The sequence below is a fragment of the Megalops cyprinoides genome, chromosome 2 (assembly GCF_013368585.1).
Source record: "Megalops cyprinoides isolate fMegCyp1 chromosome 2, fMegCyp1.pri, whole genome shotgun sequence".
NCBI classification, from domain to species: Eukaryota; Metazoa; Chordata; class Actinopteri; order Elopiformes; family Megalopidae; genus Megalops; species Megalops cyprinoides.
Genome location: NC_050584.1, coordinates 67,854,833 through 67,874,017, shown reverse-complemented (window position 1 = coordinate 67,874,017; position 19,185 = coordinate 67,854,833). Strand labels below are relative to the sequence as shown.

The 19,185-nt window shown below is 44.3% G+C and overlaps 2 protein-coding genes across 2 annotated transcripts in view; both read right to left on the bottom strand.

Moving 5' to 3' along the window:
- Positions 1-5,639: 5,639 nt before the first annotated feature.
- LOC118772343 (CD276 antigen-like) lies at positions 5,640-9,436 on the bottom strand. Its single transcript, XM_036520604.1, has 5 exons — positions 9,074-9,436; positions 7,555-7,875; positions 6,436-6,711; positions 5,773-6,075; positions 5,640-5,674 (listed from the first exon to the last, which is right to left on the bottom strand). Exons 1-5 carry the CDS (start codon positions 9,138-9,140, stop codon positions 5,640-5,642), a joined length of 1,002 nt encoding a protein of 333 aa, XP_036376497.1. The 5' UTR covers positions 9,141-9,436.
- A 2,358-nt stretch (positions 9,437-11,794) lies between these two features.
- Positions 11,795-19,185, bottom strand: part of LOC118772342 (CD276 antigen-like) — a 67,328-nt gene continuing 59,937 nt past the window's right edge. The window contains exons 7-9 of the mRNA XM_036520603.1: positions 15,907-16,166; positions 13,649-13,938; positions 11,795-11,902 (exon numbers count right to left, since the gene is read on the bottom strand). Of these exons, the coding sequence (XP_036376496.1) occupies positions 11,795-11,902; positions 13,649-13,938; positions 15,907-16,166 (658 nt within the window). The remainder of the gene's footprint in view (positions 11,903-13,648; positions 13,939-15,906; positions 16,167-19,185) is intronic.

Below are 19,185 nucleotides of genomic sequence, written 5' to 3'. Positions count from 1 at the left end.
CAGAATATCTAATTGTATGTGGACTACATGTGGTCATCTGAAAAGATATAAACCATGTGCTTTGACCTAACCTCAACCCTTCCACAACTTTCTGATATGTTGTGTTTTGGGTACAAGCACAGGCAATCTAAATAGACAACTTACCTTCTTTCCAGACAGGCCCTGCAAAATAGTGAGGAAAAAGTGAGATTCACTGAGGGGCTTTCAACAAAATATAAAGCATCAATATTATCTGACTGATACATTTTACTATTATTACTCTTTGTACTCTTTGTTGTTTGAATGCCCTTATCCAGGTTGTCTGTAAATGGTTCCAGTTTGTGTCTTACACAGTCTGAGACCCGTATCCAGTTATACAAAAGCAACTGCAATACCAGAACCTCAACTCAGGGTGGCAGCAGTGCTCAAACTTGGATTTGTGCACATGGCCTTCAGTGCAAAGCTCCAACCACTAGAGCACATGCTGACCATACATTTTAAACTTTTGTACTGCATTCAGGATTAATGATAAAAACGTTTATTCCATTACATTGTACTGTACAAAAATTCACAGAGGGGGACTTTGGATCCCAGAGAGAGCGGGAGACACTGTATGCTGTATGTAGGCAGACTGTGTCATGGCAATAACAGGTGCTGCCGTGGCAGAATAATAGGCACGTTTGTTGATCGGTGACCTTGTGTTATTTAAGAGAGATTTTAAGTTCTGAATTTCTGATAATCAGCTGAAGTCTCTCCGGGGTCTCCTCCTGCACTGATCTCTGCCTCAGAAAAATCCATCATGAAATGGCTGGTAGAGCGTGCAGCTCTGTCTGTGTGCGTGACACCGGGAAGCAGTTCAGAGACTCACCTGCATGTCAACAGAACACAAGTGTATCCATTCAGTTTAAACGAGCAACAGTGTCAGACCAGGCTCACAACACTCCCAGACCAGTGAGTGTGAGCTTAACACCATTCAAGCCCTACCACAAGTTAACTTCATGCAATCTAACAGAAACCAAGTATACTATGATACAACAGTCCCTACAGTCCCTGATACACTTCACAGTATTACACAAAATAAACATCAAATACTAGAGGTAGCAGGTGTTAGGGGGCGGGGATTTGAGGTGGATCCGAGATGCAGTCTGAAGAAGTGGGTCTTCAGTCTGTGTTGCAGGATGGCCAGCGATTCCACTGTCCTAACCTCCAATACCGACAAGGATCGTGTCTGAAAAGAGCGACCCCGTCGGGTCGGGACAGTCAGTTGCCCTGTAGATGCAGAGCGCAGCGATCTTGGGGTCATAGGTATGAGGGGGTGTCCCATTCACTGTCCTGTATGCAGCACCAAGGTTCTGAACTTGATGCGAGCAATAACAGGAAGCCAGTGAAGTGACTGAGGAGGGGAGTAACTTGACTATGTTTAATGAGATTGTAGACAGGTTGTGAAGCTGCATTCTGCACTCAATTAGCTGTAAAGGTTTGATTGCACAGGTGGAAAGGCAAGCCAAAAGGGACTTGCAGTAGTGCAGGTGTGAGAGCACCAGGGCCTGAACCAGGAGCTGTGTAGAGTATGTAGTGAGATAGGGGTGGATGCTTCGGATGTTGTAGAAGAAGAATCTGCACGCCTGACTCACCGCTACCACCTGAGAAGAGAAGGATAGTTGGCTATCAAGCAGTAGCAGCGCGTGGCTGCAGTCCCAGCAGTTCCCAAAATGAGATCCATAACTCGTTATTTAGAAGAAGACACTGGGACACACTCTGCTCATTTGTTGTGTTCTTGGCTGCTTGGCGCACTCACTGGGGGAAAAACTATGCTCTTCTTGCCTTTGGTTCTCTCTGCGTTGTCTGAGTGTTGAATGTGTGTTCAGTGCGCACCTTTTGGCACCTGATACTGGGGTGCAGAACGGTGATAGTGGGGACCCCTGGGGGTGTAGCATGGTCCCCAGTGACGGGTGTAAGCTTTCTTAATGTCTAGCGAGTATATGCTTTACTTGCTAATGATTGCAGGGTTTCGAGTTAGGGTTAAAGTTATGGTTATTTAATATCTAGTGAGTAAATGTGCTACTTTATATTACATGAATTCACTTGTATCACTTGCTGCTTATTTTACTTGTAATATCGCGATGCCTCATGGATACTGTGATCTAGTCACTGGGATGTATTGTTGTGTTACTACTTGACTTCCCTTAGTTTTGTAAACTGTGTAGTTTCAGTTTAGCACAAGTTAACTTGTGGTAGTGCTTGAGTAATGTTGTACCCACACTCACTGGTCTGGGAGTGTTGTTAGCCCGGTCTGACACTGTTGCTCATTCAACTTAACTAACTAAATACACATATGTTCTCTTGTGCTGGAAACTGCTCTGGATAAAAGCATCTGCTAAATGAATTTAATGTGATTTCATGCTTGATGCATGTGGGGACTGAGTATTCTACAGTAATGTGCCCGATATGGGCGTCTCTGAGAGACCTGAACTCTGTCTCCACCTGCTGGTTGAAACAGTCACTGAGCTCATTCTCCTCCCATCGCCTTGTCCTGTCCAAAGCTCCCCTTTGTTGCAGGTAGCAGTGTAACAGGGTTTCGTTGCAGGACAGGGTGGGGTAATAATCCAGTTCCCCATGCAGGCTGTGTGGGCACACCTGTCCCAGAGTTACCTGTAGGAGCTGTTTTTACACCTGGATCCTGCAGCAGCTCAGGACACCGAACGCCGACTGCTGATAGATGCACACACGAACACAATACCAGTCTAAACACCACCATTTACACACACACAATACACTGTACAAGCAGCCTATTCACCATTTACACACACAATACACTGTACAAGCAGCCTGTTCACCATTTACACACACAATACACTGTACAAGCAGCCTGTTCACCATTTACACACACAATGCCCTCTCCCTCTCTGGCTCTGGGACGTCCTGTGTATCAAGGTATGCGCCCCCTCCATCCTGGTTACCGTGGTGATTGGGTGGCTGTGGATCCAGTATGGCTGAGAGGCTCAGTGTGGCTCCAGCTCCGTCCCCAGCTTCCACCTCTCCATTTCCTCCTTCTCCAGCATCCTATATAATCCAATAATATGGAAACATCCAGTTAAAATATCAATAACAATTTTCTCAATGATCAAATTCCATTAGAAATATATCCATACGTCTACATGAGAAGCTCTCAAAACAATGCCTTTGTCTTCAAATATGAGTACAATAAACTCCAGAGAAAACATCATTGCAAACAAAATGCAACATTGCTCAGTGTTCATCACTTCAGAAGTCCTCAGCTGTGTATCAAGGTATGCGCCCGCTTCATCCTGGTTACCGTGGTGATTGGGCGTCTGTGGATCCAGTATGGCTGAGAGGCTCAGTGTGGCTCCAGCTCCGTCCCCAGCTTCCACCTCTCCATTTCCTCCTTCTTCTCCATCTTGCTCCTTTTGAACCCCACCTATTAGAGGCAGAAAATACGTAAAGTGTTTTACAATCAAGTTTAAACATCAGTGTGGTCAAAACCAGCCAAAACATCAATACTCTAATCAGGCACAAATATCAATGCACTTTATTTCACTTAAAGAGCAAATACACTAATAGAGTTGAGTCAGCACCTGAAGAATTTGCTGCGTTGAGAAGATGATCCTCCACTCCTCCATCTTCTTCTCCATCTCTTCTCTCCTGTTCCTCCACTCCTCCATCTTCTCCATCTCTTCTCTCCTGTTGCTCTACTCCTCCATCTTCTTCTCCATCTCTTCTCTCCTGTTGCTCTACTCCTCCATCTTCTCCATCTCTTCTCTCCTGTTCCTCCACTCCTCCATCTTCTTCTTCATCTCTTCTCTCCTGTTGCTCCACTCCTTCATCTTCTTCTCCTTCTCCTCTCCCCTGATTTTCCCTCAGTCGCTGTATCTCCTCTCCTCTATCTTCTGGTCCTTCTCCTCTCCCCTGGTTACCATCACCTGCAGGAAGGAGGATATGAGCCACAGAGAGAACAAAGCAGGCCCATCCACATCCAGAGGCCTTCAGTCCTGGTGTCCCACATTAACGAGGTGATGTCATCGTGCCCATTCTTTAAATGCCAGTAATGCTTAACTAACAAATCCAGAGGCCTTCAGTCCCAAACCTCTGGACTAATGAAGCAACTTCATTGTTACTGAGGGATAAACACCTTCAGATTCAGGAGTTGAGGTTATTGTGCTTTAGTTTAAATGCCAGTAGTGCTGAATTTACTCAACCTGCTGAAGTGTATCCATATGTGAAGCTATGAAAACACCACATAAATCATGAATATCAACAATGACACTGAAGGAAGTCAAATCAACTTTAAATATCAGTACACTTTACTCCACTTGAAATGACATCACAAAGTAGCATAAATATTTCATATCAGTTAAATGTTGAATATACTGAGTTACATATTGAGTTATATTAGTGTACTATGCCCCAGTTAAAATATTCAGGTTTTGGCAAAGCTATTTCACCTCCCGTTTCAAGTTTAGTTGTTTTAGAGGTCATACACGTAAGGTTATACGTGTAAAACTCTCTCCCTCTCTCACACACACACACACACAGGCACACGCAATCGCACACGCACGCACACACACGCACGCACACACACGCACACACACACACACACACACACTCTCACACACACACACATACACACGCGCATGCACGCACGCACGCACACACATGCACACACACACGCACATACACACACATACACGTACATACAAATTTCTATACCACAGTAGACACAATACAGCTCCTTCACATAATCCCGTCTCATACGTCCGTTCTGTCCCTGTTAGTAAAAGAATCAGTGCAAAATATATGTCTGAGTGCATGTGTTTGAGAAAACGTGTGTGTACATATGTGTGTGAGCATGTCTGTGTAAACGTGTTTCTGGTTCACTGCTGTTGTGTTTGTGTGTGTGCATATTTGTGTACTTCTGCATGTAAGTGTGCATGTGTAGGTGTGGGGGGGGGGTAGATACTTAGTGTGTCTTTGTGACAGAGACAGAGAGAGCCTATGATTATATGCTGGGAGCAGCACTTCAGTTTGATTACCACTGTTCTAGAGGCTCTTATTTTTGGTCAAACAGATTTTAAATCCTAGTCTGATATCATAAGGTGAAACAGGAATGAATTGACTTTACCTGGTCGGTGTGCTCTGTATAAGAATACTGCCACAAGACCAAGGGTAAGAACAACAGCAGAAACTGCAAGTCCAGCAACGGCAGCAGGGTGCAGGGTGTCACTCTCAGAATGTGCACCTGTAAATAAAGACACACTTCTTCAGAGGGGGTTACAGCTGACAGCATTTTCAGCCTGAACCAAAGCCAGTCATGCATGAAGAGAAGAGTTTCAGAAACACTGTGCAGATGTGAGTAGCTTCCTCAGAGTAACTGTGTGGTTTATTTATCTGTATGCAGCTACATGTTATTTACACCCCATATTCACAGCAGGTCATGGACACCACTCTTAATACATTATTCATTTAGCAGATGCTTTTATCCAGAGCGACTTCAGTAATAATAATAATAATAATAATATTAAACAGACCATCAAAAGGTGATGTTTTGTTGTGTTTTTAGGTGCGAGTCGTAGTTTTGAAAGTTTATAAGGGATATTATCTGATAGCCTTTTGTAATAAAGTGAAGTCTGCGTGGATTTCTGTTACATAATACCGAAGAGGAGCTGGCGTGCTGTACCTGGTGAGGACGTCCAGGTAATGTGTCTTTCACAATACAACAGATGTATATCCATTCAAGTTGAATGAACAAGTATCTTTCACTTCCTGGATCCGTACCTGTGAAGCTGACATATGTCTGCACCAGCTGCAGAGTCCGGTCGGCTAACACCTTGCAGGTGTAGGTTCCTGTGAGGTTCTGGCCCTCTGGGTTCTGGATCAGGAGCGACCCGGTTTCTAAAAGGTCCTGAACCCGGTTCTTCCACAGGTCTGAGATATCCTGCTGTGAGGTGCCGCTATTGTGTGTGAGGATGGGCGGGGTTTGTCTCATGAAGGTCCAGGTCTGAGTGAAGTTCTGGAGGCTGGGCTTTGGTACAGGGCAGGGGATGGCCAGGGTTTGGCCCACTTCTCCATGGATGTCCCCTGAAAGGACAATCAAATAAGTCGAGTTATAGACTTAGACCAGTCCCAAGATGGAACCAGTCCAGTAAGATGATCACATACTGATCCAGAGAAAAGCACAGGTTAATCTCTGATACTATTTCTGTTCTTGGTTATTAAACAGCCTCTGAGTCAATAAAGTAACTGGCTCTATCCAGATTATTGCCAGTGAAGATGAAACCAGGTATTGGAAGACCTCAATGAAACTGAAGGTCAAGGAGTCAATGACAGAGCCTGAAGGCCACACCCATTCTGGGGTTCATGAAGCCTCATTCTGCCCTCAGTAGACACTCCCCTCTGTTCAGGAGATCGGTGGTGGTGATGTAATCCAGGCTGCGGTACCTTGCTGTCTGAACGAGGCCCTCCACTCCCCGGTCCCGTCCTCTTTGGACACGGAGCAGATGTAGGCGTGGCCAGAAAGATTTCCCAGCATCCTCACTGTGCTGCTCACTGAGAACAGTCCCTGGGCATCTGCAGTCGGCTGGCTGGAGTCCTGCAGGGTTCCTGATGGTGTGGGTGGATCAGTGGACCAGGAAACGCGAGGGGTGGGGTAGATGCCCTGGGACATGCAGGCCACTCCCTCTCTGGTCCTCTCCATGCTCACTGATTTGATGGGAGCTGCAGTGATGTCATAATAACAATAAAGTATCTATTTCCTGTGCACACTTTATAAATGTGCCAGAATTAGCTAAAATAACTAGTTTTCATCTGCAGTCCCTGGGTAGGTAGTTAAAAGGCACTGCAAAGACATTACAAGCAATAAAAAGAGCATGAGCATGAAACATGAAATGGCATGGAACGTGGACAGCTAAAGCACAGTAAATGTCATGAATCATAACCAAAGGCACATGGGAAGGCAGAGGAAAGGAGCAGCTCAGACTGTAACACGCAGCATAACATCAGGGTGGGTGAAGCTGACAGAATTAGCAAATGAAAAACAAACTCAGACAGTGAAGACAACATACAGGAGATGTATGGAACAAAAGCACAAGAGACTGGCATTGAGATAGCACTCTGAGTGAGAGGACCATGGAGTGGAGGATCTGGTCCATATATGGAATATTTGAGGGTTACCTTAAATCTGTGGACTGTGGAAATAGAGGAGTTCCTGTATGAAAGGGAATGAGCTCTCGAAAATTAATTTTAAATTAAGTTTAAATTTTTTTATTCATTATATATTTCAAGGCTGAAAAACTTCAGTACATCAGTTACTGGAAGTTTTAATCAACTGTGTAGGTGCATGAAATTCCTGAAAACGTGTATGGCATGAGGAGTGTCTACATACTTTTATTAAACCCCTTTTGGTTTGTTAAGCTTTTTTTATTATTTTAGGACAGTACTGGAAAGGTCCATTACTGTCCAATGAATTCTAGGCTTACCCAGAGAGGGATTCTCTGTTAAATACCAGGAACACTGTGGGTCATGAAGGCATTAGCAGGAGATGGTTGTGGGGAGACTTACCCTCCACTCTCAGACTCACAAAGGACTCCTGGTTGCCCAGTGTGGTGCTGGTGTAACACTTGTATCTGCCCTGGTCCTGAATTCTGGTGTTCTGTAGCAGCAGGGATGCGTTGCCGTGGGAGATCAGGTCCTTAAAGAGAGAGGTCCGTCCTTTGTAGCGCCCGTCTTGGTGTTTTAGCTGATCATTGTCATAGTAGTAGCTGTGAACAGTGATGACGTCTTGTCCAGCCAGTGTTTGCCAGGTAATGACCTCTTCAGGTGAGGGTTTGAATCTGCACGGCAGCACACAGGCCTCAGAGAAGAGGCAGGTAACAGGTGTGTCTGCAGAGGAAGAACACACAGCAGAGTGGTTCAGCTGTTAGGGAGCCGGGCTCCTAACCGAAGGGTTGCAGGTTTGATTCTTTGCTGTGCTCCTGAGAAAGATACTGGATTACATCTCTATGTTACCCTTGAGCTGTGTATGTTTGTGTGGATGACTGATATGAAAGTAATAAACAGTGATAGACTGATGTGAAAACAACCATTGAATTTTACATAGTATGTGTCAGAGCCTGTCTGTATGTTTCAGCATCTGTCAAACTCAATGTGAACTGAGTGGCAAATTAAACTAACTAACCTTCCTACAATCCAGCCTTCCTGACAGGTCAGTGTGCATTTCTCACAAACAATAAAGAGAAGGAACAAACTTACAAAAACAATAACTTATTTAAAACAAAGCAGCATGTAAGAAGAACCAGCCTGGAGAACTTAACACAATGGGTAATACTTCCCTTTTGTTTAACCGACACAACAGTACTCATTACCACACAATCTAAACTTAAATATTTAACCACATAATACCATCAAATCCAAATCCATCACTTCTGAATTCCCTGCTAAACCTCCCAGACCATTCCCTTACCCTGTAACATACCACACACAAAGATCAACCTTGGCACACACAACTCAAAACACAACATGTCTGTATCTCAACGGTTATCTTTAATGGTTATCTTTTATCCACCTCAAACTGAACAAAGCACTGTAAGTATCAAAACATAAAGGAATTTGAGAATATGCAGAATCTATTCATTACACTATAAAATTCACAACACTGACATTATTCCTGTCCAATACCCCCCACCAAACCCCACAACCCTGTCAGTTATCAGCATGGCCTCTCTCCCCTTACTGTTCATTCCTCTATTTTCTGTGTCTACCCTTTCCTGCCATCTCCCATATCACATCCTTTTTTTCCTGTCTCTTTTTTCTTTCTCTTTCCCCTCTGCCCTCTCTTTTTACTTTGTTTTATTGGGGGGAAAACAAAGAAATATTCAGTCAACTCCAGGTCATTCTTCAGCTTTCAGGTACCAGAATCCACAGACATATCCACAGATATGAATGTTCACCCAATAAACTTTTTGAGAAGGGCACCTACGCTTTCTCAACATTAAACACATACTGCAGGAGTGACGAGAAAAAAAGAGCAGCTATAAGCACAGCAGGTGAGAGTGAAGGTGGAAAGAGGGTTTTGTGTTACCTTGGCATTCAGTCAGAGTCAGTATCCACAGGAGGACGATGGTGACGGCCAGACGAGGCCCTGCCATGGCTGAGACTCCAGCCAGCAGCTGAAAAATCAGTTTATTTATTAACTTATTTAGTTTATAAGGACAGCACAAAGGATGAAGATCCTATTTCATGGATTTTAAAAGTAAGACAGGCATGTGTCACGCTTTCATTTTTACTGTTTACGAGAGGCAATTAACTTTTCAACATAAAACCAAAACAGCTGCTTATAGCAGTGAAACGTCCCTTCAACCTGCACCTTCAATGCATTATGTTGGGGCGACTGCACACCCCTCAAGGAAAAAACACCACCGTATCATCCCTTTTTTTAAGCTTCACTTCACTATTTTTCTATCTCACTCACCTACCTGTGCCCTGGATGGATTGAAACTTGTTCTGGAAGGCTGCTCACAGGCTAACAAAATCCCCACATACTGATCATGTTCTCCAGGTAGACTTTCTCAAAGTGCAAAGTCCAATGTACAGAAGACACAGAGAGAGCAGCTGAGTCTGCTTTGAATAACCGTTAGAGCTTTGGTGGTTTAAGCTTCCTCTCTTTTAGAGCACAGCACAGCTGGATATCATATAATTTAACCACAACCCCCAGGCAACGAACATGCTCAAACTCTGGGTGGAGGACTGTTAAGAAGTGCAGGCCTGGAAAAATTCAATCGTATTTTGCATGAAAATTGATACTGAATTAAATACACATTTGTCAGTTTCCCTGTTATGTGATGATTGCCTATGTGCTCGCTTATAAAAGGCACTCGGCTAAACACTTGGTTACAATTCTGTGTGAAGTTTTTGGTGTTCTCAGCTGCCCAGGGCACTAAATGCAGGATATAAAACACTGCTCTTGCTGTTGGTTGTCTCTGCGTTGTCTGAGTGTTGAATGTGTGTTCAGTGTGCACCTTTTGGCACCTGATACGGGGGTGCAGAACGGTGATAGTGGGGACCCCTGGGGGTGTAGCATGGTCCCCAGTGACGGGGGTAAGCTTTCTTAATGTCTAGCGAGTATATGCTTTACTTGCTAATGACTGCAGGGCTTAGGGTTAGAATTATGTAATATCTAGCGAGTAAATGTGCTACTTTATATTGACTGCAGAGTTTATTCTCAGGTGACGGACAGAAGCCCAGTGCTGACATACCTGTGTAGGAGATCAATATGCCATTTGCCTGAAGGGGGCGCTCACAGCCTGGGGAGGGTCAGTGCAGCGTCTGCCAGCCCAGAAACAAAGTTAATCAAGTAGTGATGGTTTCCTCAAAGAAACGTGACGTTGTACATGAATATGTGGATCCTGAAGGTTTTACAACGACTTACATGAATTCACTTGTATCACTTGCTGCTTATTTTACTTGTAATATCGCAATGCCTCATGGATACTGTGATCTAGTCACTGGGATGTATTGTAGTGTCTCTACTTGACTTCCCTTAGTTTTCTAAGCTGTGTAGTTTCAGTTTAGCACAAGTTAACTTGTGGTAGTGCTTGAGTAATGTCGTACCCACACTCACTGGTCTGGGAGTGGTGTTAGCCCGGTCTGACACTGTTGCTCATTCAACTTGAATAAATGCTCACATGTTCTCTTGTGCTGGAAGCTGCTCTGGATAAAAGCATCTGCTAAATGAATGTAATGTGATGTGATGTCATGCTTGATGCATGTGGGGACTGAGTGTTCTACAGTAATGTGCCTGATATGGGCGTCTCTGAGAGACCTGAACTCTGTCTCCACCTGCTGGTTGAAACAGTCACTGAGCTCATTCTCCTCCCATCGCCCTGTCCTGTCCAAAGAATGCCCATGTGAACACAATACACTAAAACAGTCTATTCACCATGTACACACACCATGCACACACTCATTTCACAGGTGCACACAAACTGTATACACATACATACTTACATACAGTTTAAACAGTCTACACACACATACTCAAAACTCATATATGCATCAGTCACATACACAGTCCACACAAGACACACATACATGAACACACATACACATGGAGGTTAAAAATCCAAATCACAAATCAGTTCATTACAATATGTATAAAAATATATATTTTTATATATACAGTATATACACACATGAAAGGCATCAGTGTTCAGAGGTGAAGTGGGTGTTGAGCAGTGCTGCAGTCTCTTGCTCAGTCTTCATCACTTTCTCTCCATTCTCTGCTTCCTGAGCAGATCCTTCAGCTCACAGCTGCACAGTTACTCAGGAAGTTCAGGTTCAGCTCCTCAGCTCCAGGGTGTGACTGCAGCGTCCCCCTCTGGACCCCCAGAGTCTGATGATTTGTGCCCCGCCCTCTCTCTCTCTGGCTCTGGGACGTCCTGCGTATCCAGGTATGCAGCTGCTTGTGGCGATTGGGCGTCTCTGGATCCGGCCAGCCCCGCCCCCTGCCTGCCACAGTGGCCCCGGTTATCCTTCCCCTCTCTCACAGGGTCACTTCCCATCACCATGGAGACAGCCGTGCTCTACGATGAGTCCTTAGCCAATCAGGAGCCAATCGCCCCTCCACCTCCCTTTCCTCCATCTTGTTTCTTTTGATCCTCACCTACAAGAAGCAGAAAGTATGTAGTGTTTTACAATCAAGTTTAAATATCAATGTGGACAACTCCAGCCAAAACATCAATACTCTATTATCAAGTATAAATATAAATGCACTTTATGTCAGTTAAAGTTAAGAGTCAGCACCTCAAGGATTGGCTACATCGAGAAGATGATCCTTCACTCCTTTATTTTCTTCTCCCCAGAGGGAGAAACTCCACTCCTCTATGTTCTCTTCCTTTTCCTCTGCCATCACCTGCAGGAAGGAGGATTTGAGCCACAGAGAGCAAAAAGAAGGACCACCAAAATCCAGAGGCCTTCAGTCCCAAAACTCCGGACTAATGAAGTAACTTCCTTGTTCCCGAGGGATAAACACCTCCAGATACAGGCGGGGAGGTTAAAGGCTGCTTTAAATGCCAGTAGTGCTGAGCTTACACAACTACTGAAGTTTATCTGTATGTCAAGCTATGAAAACACCACATAAATCATAAATATCAACAATGACTTTGAAGTCAAATCAACTTTAAATACCAGAACACTTACTCCATCTGAAGTAACATCACAAAGTAGCATAAATATTTAATAACAATGCACATCAGTTAAATGATCAACATACTGAGTTATGTATTGTTATGTTAGTGTACTATGCCCCAGTTAAAATATTCAGGTTTTTGGCAAAGCTATTTCATCTCCCGTTTCAAGTTAAGTTGTTTTAGAGGTCATACACATAAGGCCATACATGTAAAACACACACACACTTTCTCACTCTCTCTCTCACATACACACACACACACACACACACACACACACAGACACACACCACCACCAATATCTATACCACAGTAGACACAATACAGCTCCTTCACATAACCCTTCTCATGAGTCCTGTCACACTTAGTAAGGAAATCAGTGCAAAATGAGCCTGTGTAAATGTGTTTCTGGTTCACTGCTGTTGCATGTGAGTGTGCTTGTGTGTGAGTGGTTGGGGGGGGGGGGGGGGGGGGGTAGATACTCATAACTATCTATAGACTATAAGTCTGATCAATCTGTAGATACTCATTAGTATGTCCTTGTGACAGAGAGAGAGAGCGAGCCTATGAGTATATGCTGGGAACAGCACTTCAGTTTGATTACCACTGTTAGGAGACAGTTTTGTGAAATGGCATGGCGCTTGATCTGGAGACACGCGATGTGTATTCGAATACAAACGCTGGAGAGGGGGTAGTGTGATGCCTATGATTATATGCTGGGAACAGCATTTCAGTTTGATTACCACTGTTCTAAAGGATCTCACTTTTGGCCAAACAGATTTTAAATCTTGGTCTAATATAATAAGGTGAAACAGTAATGGTTTGTCTTTACCTGGTCGGTGTGCTCTGAATAAGAATACTGCCACAATACCAAGGGTAAGAAGGACAGCAGAAACTGCAAGACCAGCAACAGCAGCAGGGTGCAGGGTGTCACTCCCAGAATGCTTATCTGCACCTGTAAATAAAGACACACTTCTTCAGAGGGGGTTATAGCTGACAGCATTTTCACCCTGAACCAAAGCCAGTCATGAAGGAGGAGTCTAAGAATGACTTTCAGCAGCTCTTTCTAAGGAGAACTATGTGGTATATGCACTGGAAGCCTCAGCATGTAACTGCAATATTATTAATAGAAGTATGCTGAGTGCCATAAGTAAGGAGTATCTTTGCACATTAAATGCTTATGTCAAAAATAGAACATTTTCTTTCATTTGATCATCCTTCCTGGTAATTGGTGTTATGGACAATGCCTACAAGTTTGTTAATGAGTCCATAAAATATGAAGAATCAGAGTGTTAATTCTGTGGCTTTCAGGACTGAAATGATTTATTCTTAATTCTGGCATAGCATTATCACAAATGGATTTATATTAGTGGAAAGTAAAGCTCTCTGTGGCTCCAGACCAGCTCAGCTGAGTTTTATTCAGTTTCTCCTCTTTATCTTTCACTTCCTGGATCCGTACCTGTAAATCTGACATATGTCTGCACCAGCTGCAGGGTCCGGTCGGCTAACACCTTGCAGGTGTACGTTCCTGTGAGGTTCTGGCCCTCTGGGTTCTGGATCAGGAGCGACCCGTTTTCTAAAAGGTCCTGAACCCGGTTCTTCCACAGGTCTGAGATATGCCGGTGTGAGGTGCAGCTGTTGTGTGTGAGGATGGGCGGGGTTTGTCCCATGAAGGTCCAGGTCTGAGTGAAGTTCTGGAGGCTGGGCTTTGGTGCAGGGCAGGGGATGGCCAGGGTTTGGCCCACTTCTCCATGGATGTCCCCTGAAAGGACAATCAAACACAAGTTGAGTTATACACTTAGACCAAGCCCTCCATACCCAGACAGACCCGGTCCAGTAAGATGATCACACACTGCACATAAAAGCCCAGGTTAATCTCTGATATTATTTCTGTTCTGGGTTATTAGGTGAGTCAGTAAAGTAACTGGCTGTATCCAGATTATTGCCTGTGATGTGTGATGTAACTAGGAATTGGAAGATTGAAGATTCAAGATTCACTTTATTGTCCCAGACTGTAGGAAATTTGGCTCGGGCTTCCACCCATGGTGCAGCCATAGGCTATAGGTAATCCAGGCTGTGGTACCTTGCTGTCTGAACGAGGCCCTCCACTCCCTATTTGACCTAGACTCTGCACAGTCTAGGTCAAATATATCAGCAACTTGGTCATTAAATTCATTCAGTAACATCTCACGGTGCATCCAAATGTTTGTCTGGAATGTGAGTTTTATGCAACACTGAAGTGAGAGAAAATGGCATATGTGCCATCCACTTTAACTGTGGAATCTGATGCCAGTAACTCCTTAATGCCCACCGTCCACTGCTTAAGCAAACAACACCGCTTAAAGAATGTTAACAGTGATCCCGTCAATCAGAAAAGGTTTTTCCATTGGGTTTACTAGACAGGGACAGTTCACATTAATAAACGTTTATGTAAATGTGCCAGAATTAGCCAAAATGGTTGGTTTTGATCTGCAGTCCCTGGGTAGGTAGTTAAAAGGCACTGAAAAGACATTACAAGCAATAAAAAGAAACAAAACAAACCTGAAATGAAAAGGAAATGGCAGAGGACAGCAGCAGCTCAGACTGTAACACGCAGCATAACAAACTCAGACAGTGAAGAGATCATACAGGAGATGTATGGAACAAAAGCACAACAGACCGTTAATTTCATATTATGTGTGTGTGTGTATATATACACATTTTTTTTCCAAGGCTGAAAAATCTTACATCAGTTACTGGATGTTTTAATCAATTGTGTAGATACATGATATTCTCGGAGCAGAGTATTGTAACCCTAAACATGTAAGGCATCGGTTGTGTTTAGAAAATTTTATTAAACTTTTTTTATTATTTCAGGACAGTAATGGAAAGTGAAACTGAGGGGGCAGTTTCACCCGTACTAGGTTCAGGCTTGTTTGCTATCACAGTGGGGTGTCGGTCAGAACACAGGAGTCAGGTTCCGGGTTCAGGTGTTTATTGGGGATTTTGAATGGATGGATACAAGGGTTTGTGGTGTATAGGTGTGTGTGGTTCCCTGCAAAGAGTAAGCAGGGGGAACGATCAGTACATTGTATCAGTAATCAGTACCAGGATAACAGGTATGGTACATACAGGCTTAACTAAAGGAATGGCTGCGACAACATTTATACATTAAGGACACACTATCTTAATTAACATGCACACCCCTCTCTCTCTACAGGCAATTATATTACAACCAGTTGAAGTTAGGCATACTACTTACTTTGGCACAGATGCACACAACAACAGCACAATGTTTGGTCCCCAAAGGCTTGGTCTCCCCAGTTCTTCACCTCCCAGATATTGTTGTGGTACTGAGGTGGGGGAGGTCACTACCACCTTTATCTTGTCCCGTATCCCCGGCCCTATTGAGGCCCTGATTGGTGGCCAAAGGATACGGGCAGGTCCGAGGGCAAATGGTGACCTGGGGGCCGTCCTTGGGGGTGTGCCTGTGCCTCAAGTTCCCTGTGGGGGTCCTGCTGATAAGGGGAGCAGCAGGACCGGTTTGGCCAGGTTTCAGCTGAGTCGTAAACAAGTGCCTGTGAGAGGTGGAGGTGGTGCGCAAACAAAGACAGAAACATAAACATGTGGCCCTTTTCTACAGAAAGGGCCAATGAATACCAGGGATACCCAGAGGGGGATTCTCTGTTAAACACCAGGAACACTGTGGGTCATGAGGGCATTAGCAGGAGATGGTTGTGGGGAGACTCACCCTCCACTGTCACGTTCACAAAGGACCTCTGGTTCAGGGTTTGACAGCTGTATCTGCCCTGGTCCTGAATGCTGGTGCTCTGTAGCAGCAGGGATGCGTTGCCGTGAGAGATCAGGTCCTTAAAGAGAGAGGTCCGTCCTTTGTAGCGCCTGTCTTGGTCCTCTAGCTGATCGTTGCCATGGTAGTAGCTGTGGACAGTGATGACGTCCCGTCCAGCCAGTGTTTGCCACTGAATGATCTCTTCACCTGAGTGTCTGAATCTGCACGGCAGCACACAGGCCTCAGAGAAGAGGCAGGTAACAGGTGTGTCTGCAGAGGAAGAATACACACAGCAGAGTGGATCAGCTGTTAGGGAGCCGGATTCATAACCAGGTTCATTTCTGACACTGGGCACTACTGTCCATAAACTAGGTAATTACAACGGATTATTTGTGTTGTTGCATTAAGTTATGAAGGCTTGTGTGGATGTCTATCAAACGATAAACAGTGTGACACCATGAAAGACAGGCCACTTTGAAGGGCTGGCATGTATGATAATATCCAGCCAAACACAGCAAATACGGTCCCTACAGTGATCACACTGGGAGCTTACTGACAGCACAACAAGGATACACACCTATCCCTCTACATTACTAACAGAGGTGTGCTACCTATCCCTCTGCATTACTAACAGAGGTGTGCTACCTATCCCTCTGCAGCCTTACTAACAGAGGTGTCCCTACCTTTCCCTCTATGTAGCGCGCGTGTTACCTTATATGGTTCGTTATGTTTTCATTTGCGTTATTAAGTTTCTTATAGATTTCAGTTAGCATTTGCTATGTTTTAAATCGCTGTTTCCTCAAAGCTAAAATTAGCTAGAATTTTTCCAATCTAGTGTTCTAATCACACCAGTTTAATCACACTGGTGTGACCGTACGCGCAAAAGGGTTAAACCAAAATTTGCCGTTCAGCACATCTGTGTATGCCACGCCTTTCAGTAATTCAGCCAGGTAAATATCCGCGCTGGAATTACAGAAGGAAGTTGCGGTCAAACTTGATAATATGATTAATTTGATTAATCTGTGTTTGCCACATAAAATAAAAAGACCGTAAAATAAAAAATGAGTACATTTCGATTTTTTGCAGTACTTTATACAAGCAGTGATTGTAGTAGATAGCTTCATGAATGTTCAATTATGTTGCATGTTTAAAAACCATTAGCATTACATTGCATTACAGTATTACACCATAATATTCCCTTACTATCTTCTTGTCAGTTGATTTGAAAAATAATTAAAACTGTTTTAATGCGGCTACATATAGCCTACCTGTTCATGCCGCTTCAGATGCCATTATTGTATAGCCTACAGCATTATGTGAATTAAAATATAAAATATTAAAATGTAAAAATGTTAAAATGTAAAATATTTCTAAGTTTGCAATCACTTTCTAAGTTGTAATCAGCCTTCCTGAGAATTTTTTAGAAAAATAAACAAGTTGTTCATGTGCAAACGTTACGGGTTAGCTTTTTGTATTACGCGGGAGTTCAAGCAGGCTAGAGTATCCCCACTGCTCAAAAAACCTACACTCAGCCCTACAGCAGTAGATAACTACAGACCAGTCTCTCTCCTCCCTTTCCAAGCAAAAACTCTTGAACTAGTTGTTTTTACCCAGATTTCTGCTTCCCTCTCCCAGAATGACCTGTTGGATAGCAACCAATATGGCTTCAAAACTGGCCACTCCACTGAGACGGCCCTTCTGTCCGTTGTCGACACACTGCGGTTGAAAAGAGCCGTGTCCAGGTCATCGGCCCTCATTCTCCTAGGCCTGTCTGCCTCTTTTGACACAGTGAACCACCAGATCCTCCTGTCTACCCTCTCTGATCTGGGCATCACCAGCACTGCACTTCGCTGGTTTGAATCCTACCTCACAGGTCGTTGAAGGTATCTTGGAGGGGTGGTGTGTCTAAGTCACATTGTCTAACCACTGGGGTACCTCAAGGATCGGTGCTTGGCCTCCTCCTCTTCTCACTACATACAACCACACTGGGCCCAATCATCCAGGCGCGTGGCTTCTCCTACCACTGCTATGCTGATGACACCCAGCTCTACCTCTCATTCCAACCTGATGGCCCCACGGTCTCAGTGTGAATCTCTGCCTGTCTCTCAGACATTTCAGCTTAGATGAAGGAGCACCACCTTCAACTCAACCTGTCTTAGAGCTCCTCGTCATCCCAACCAGCCAGTTGATTCGGCACGACATCACCGCACAGCTTGGCTCAACAGCACTAACTCCGTCTAGGTCTACAAGGAACCTGGGGGTAGTGTTTGATGGCCAGCTAAAATTTACTTACCTCATTGCAACAACTGCCAGATCATGCAGATTTGCGCTGTACAACATCAGGAATATCGGGCCCTGCCTACCTGAGTCTGCCGCGCAGCTCCTTGTCCAGGCTCTTGTCTGAAGACTGGACTACTGCAATGCCCTCTTGGCTGGCCCACCTGCATGCACCATTAAGCCTCTGCAGCTGATACTAAATGCGACTGCACATCTGGTTTCCAACCAGTCAAAGAGAGCCCATGCTACTCCTCTCTCTGTCTCCCTCCACTGGCTCCCTGCAGCTGCCCGCATCAAGTTCGAGGCCTTGATGCTTGCATACGGGGTGACCAACAAAACTGCACCTACTTACAGTACACTGAACACACTACTACAAGCCTATATTCCCACCTGACCACTACAGTCTGCTACTGAAAAGCGTCTGGTGGTCCTGTAACTTCTCAGCACAAAACCACTTTCTGGAACCTTCTCTGCCATTTTCCCCTGATGGTGGAATGACTCACTTCAACCGTTCTACCGAATCCCTCGCTATCTTCAAGAAACAACAGAAGACACATCTTTTCCGCTTTCACCTGATCACCTCACACTACCACCTCAAGCAATTTTTATGTCCTAAACTTTGTTTTCCTTAAAAAAAAATACAAATCTAAAAATTTAATGCACTTGTGTCTCCACCAGCGAGCTTGTACCTTGTCTGACCAACTATTGAAACCTGGTCATGTGGTACTTCTAATATTGCTGACTCCTTTGGCACAGGCCAAAGCACAGAGCAGTACAGATGGTTCAGTGTTCAAAACATTAGTGTTACAAACAAAAGTTTTGAGGGCTCCAACCAAGCATGTTACTTATACCACTACATTTTATACTTTACCTCCATATGGGGGTTTGGGTTATCTTCTGAAGGCAGCTGGTGACACATTTATTTAAACTCCACACTAGAGTGACTGCACCCCTTTTGACATG

Excerpts from the sequence above, each read along its gene's own strand:
- LOC118772343 (XM_036520604.1), bottom strand. The coding sequence starts at position 9,140 with ATGGCAGGGCCTCGTCTGGCCGTCACCATCGTCCTCCTGTGGATACTG. Across the intron at positions 7,876-9,073 it reads GACTCTGACTGAATGCCAAG|ACACACCTGTTACCTGCCTC; the intron begins GTAACACAAAAC and ends CTTCCTCTGCAG. Across the intron at positions 6,076-6,435 it reads GGCCTCGTTCAGACAGCAAG|GGGACATCCATGGAGAAGTG; the intron begins GTACCGCAGCCT and ends TTGTCCTTTCAG.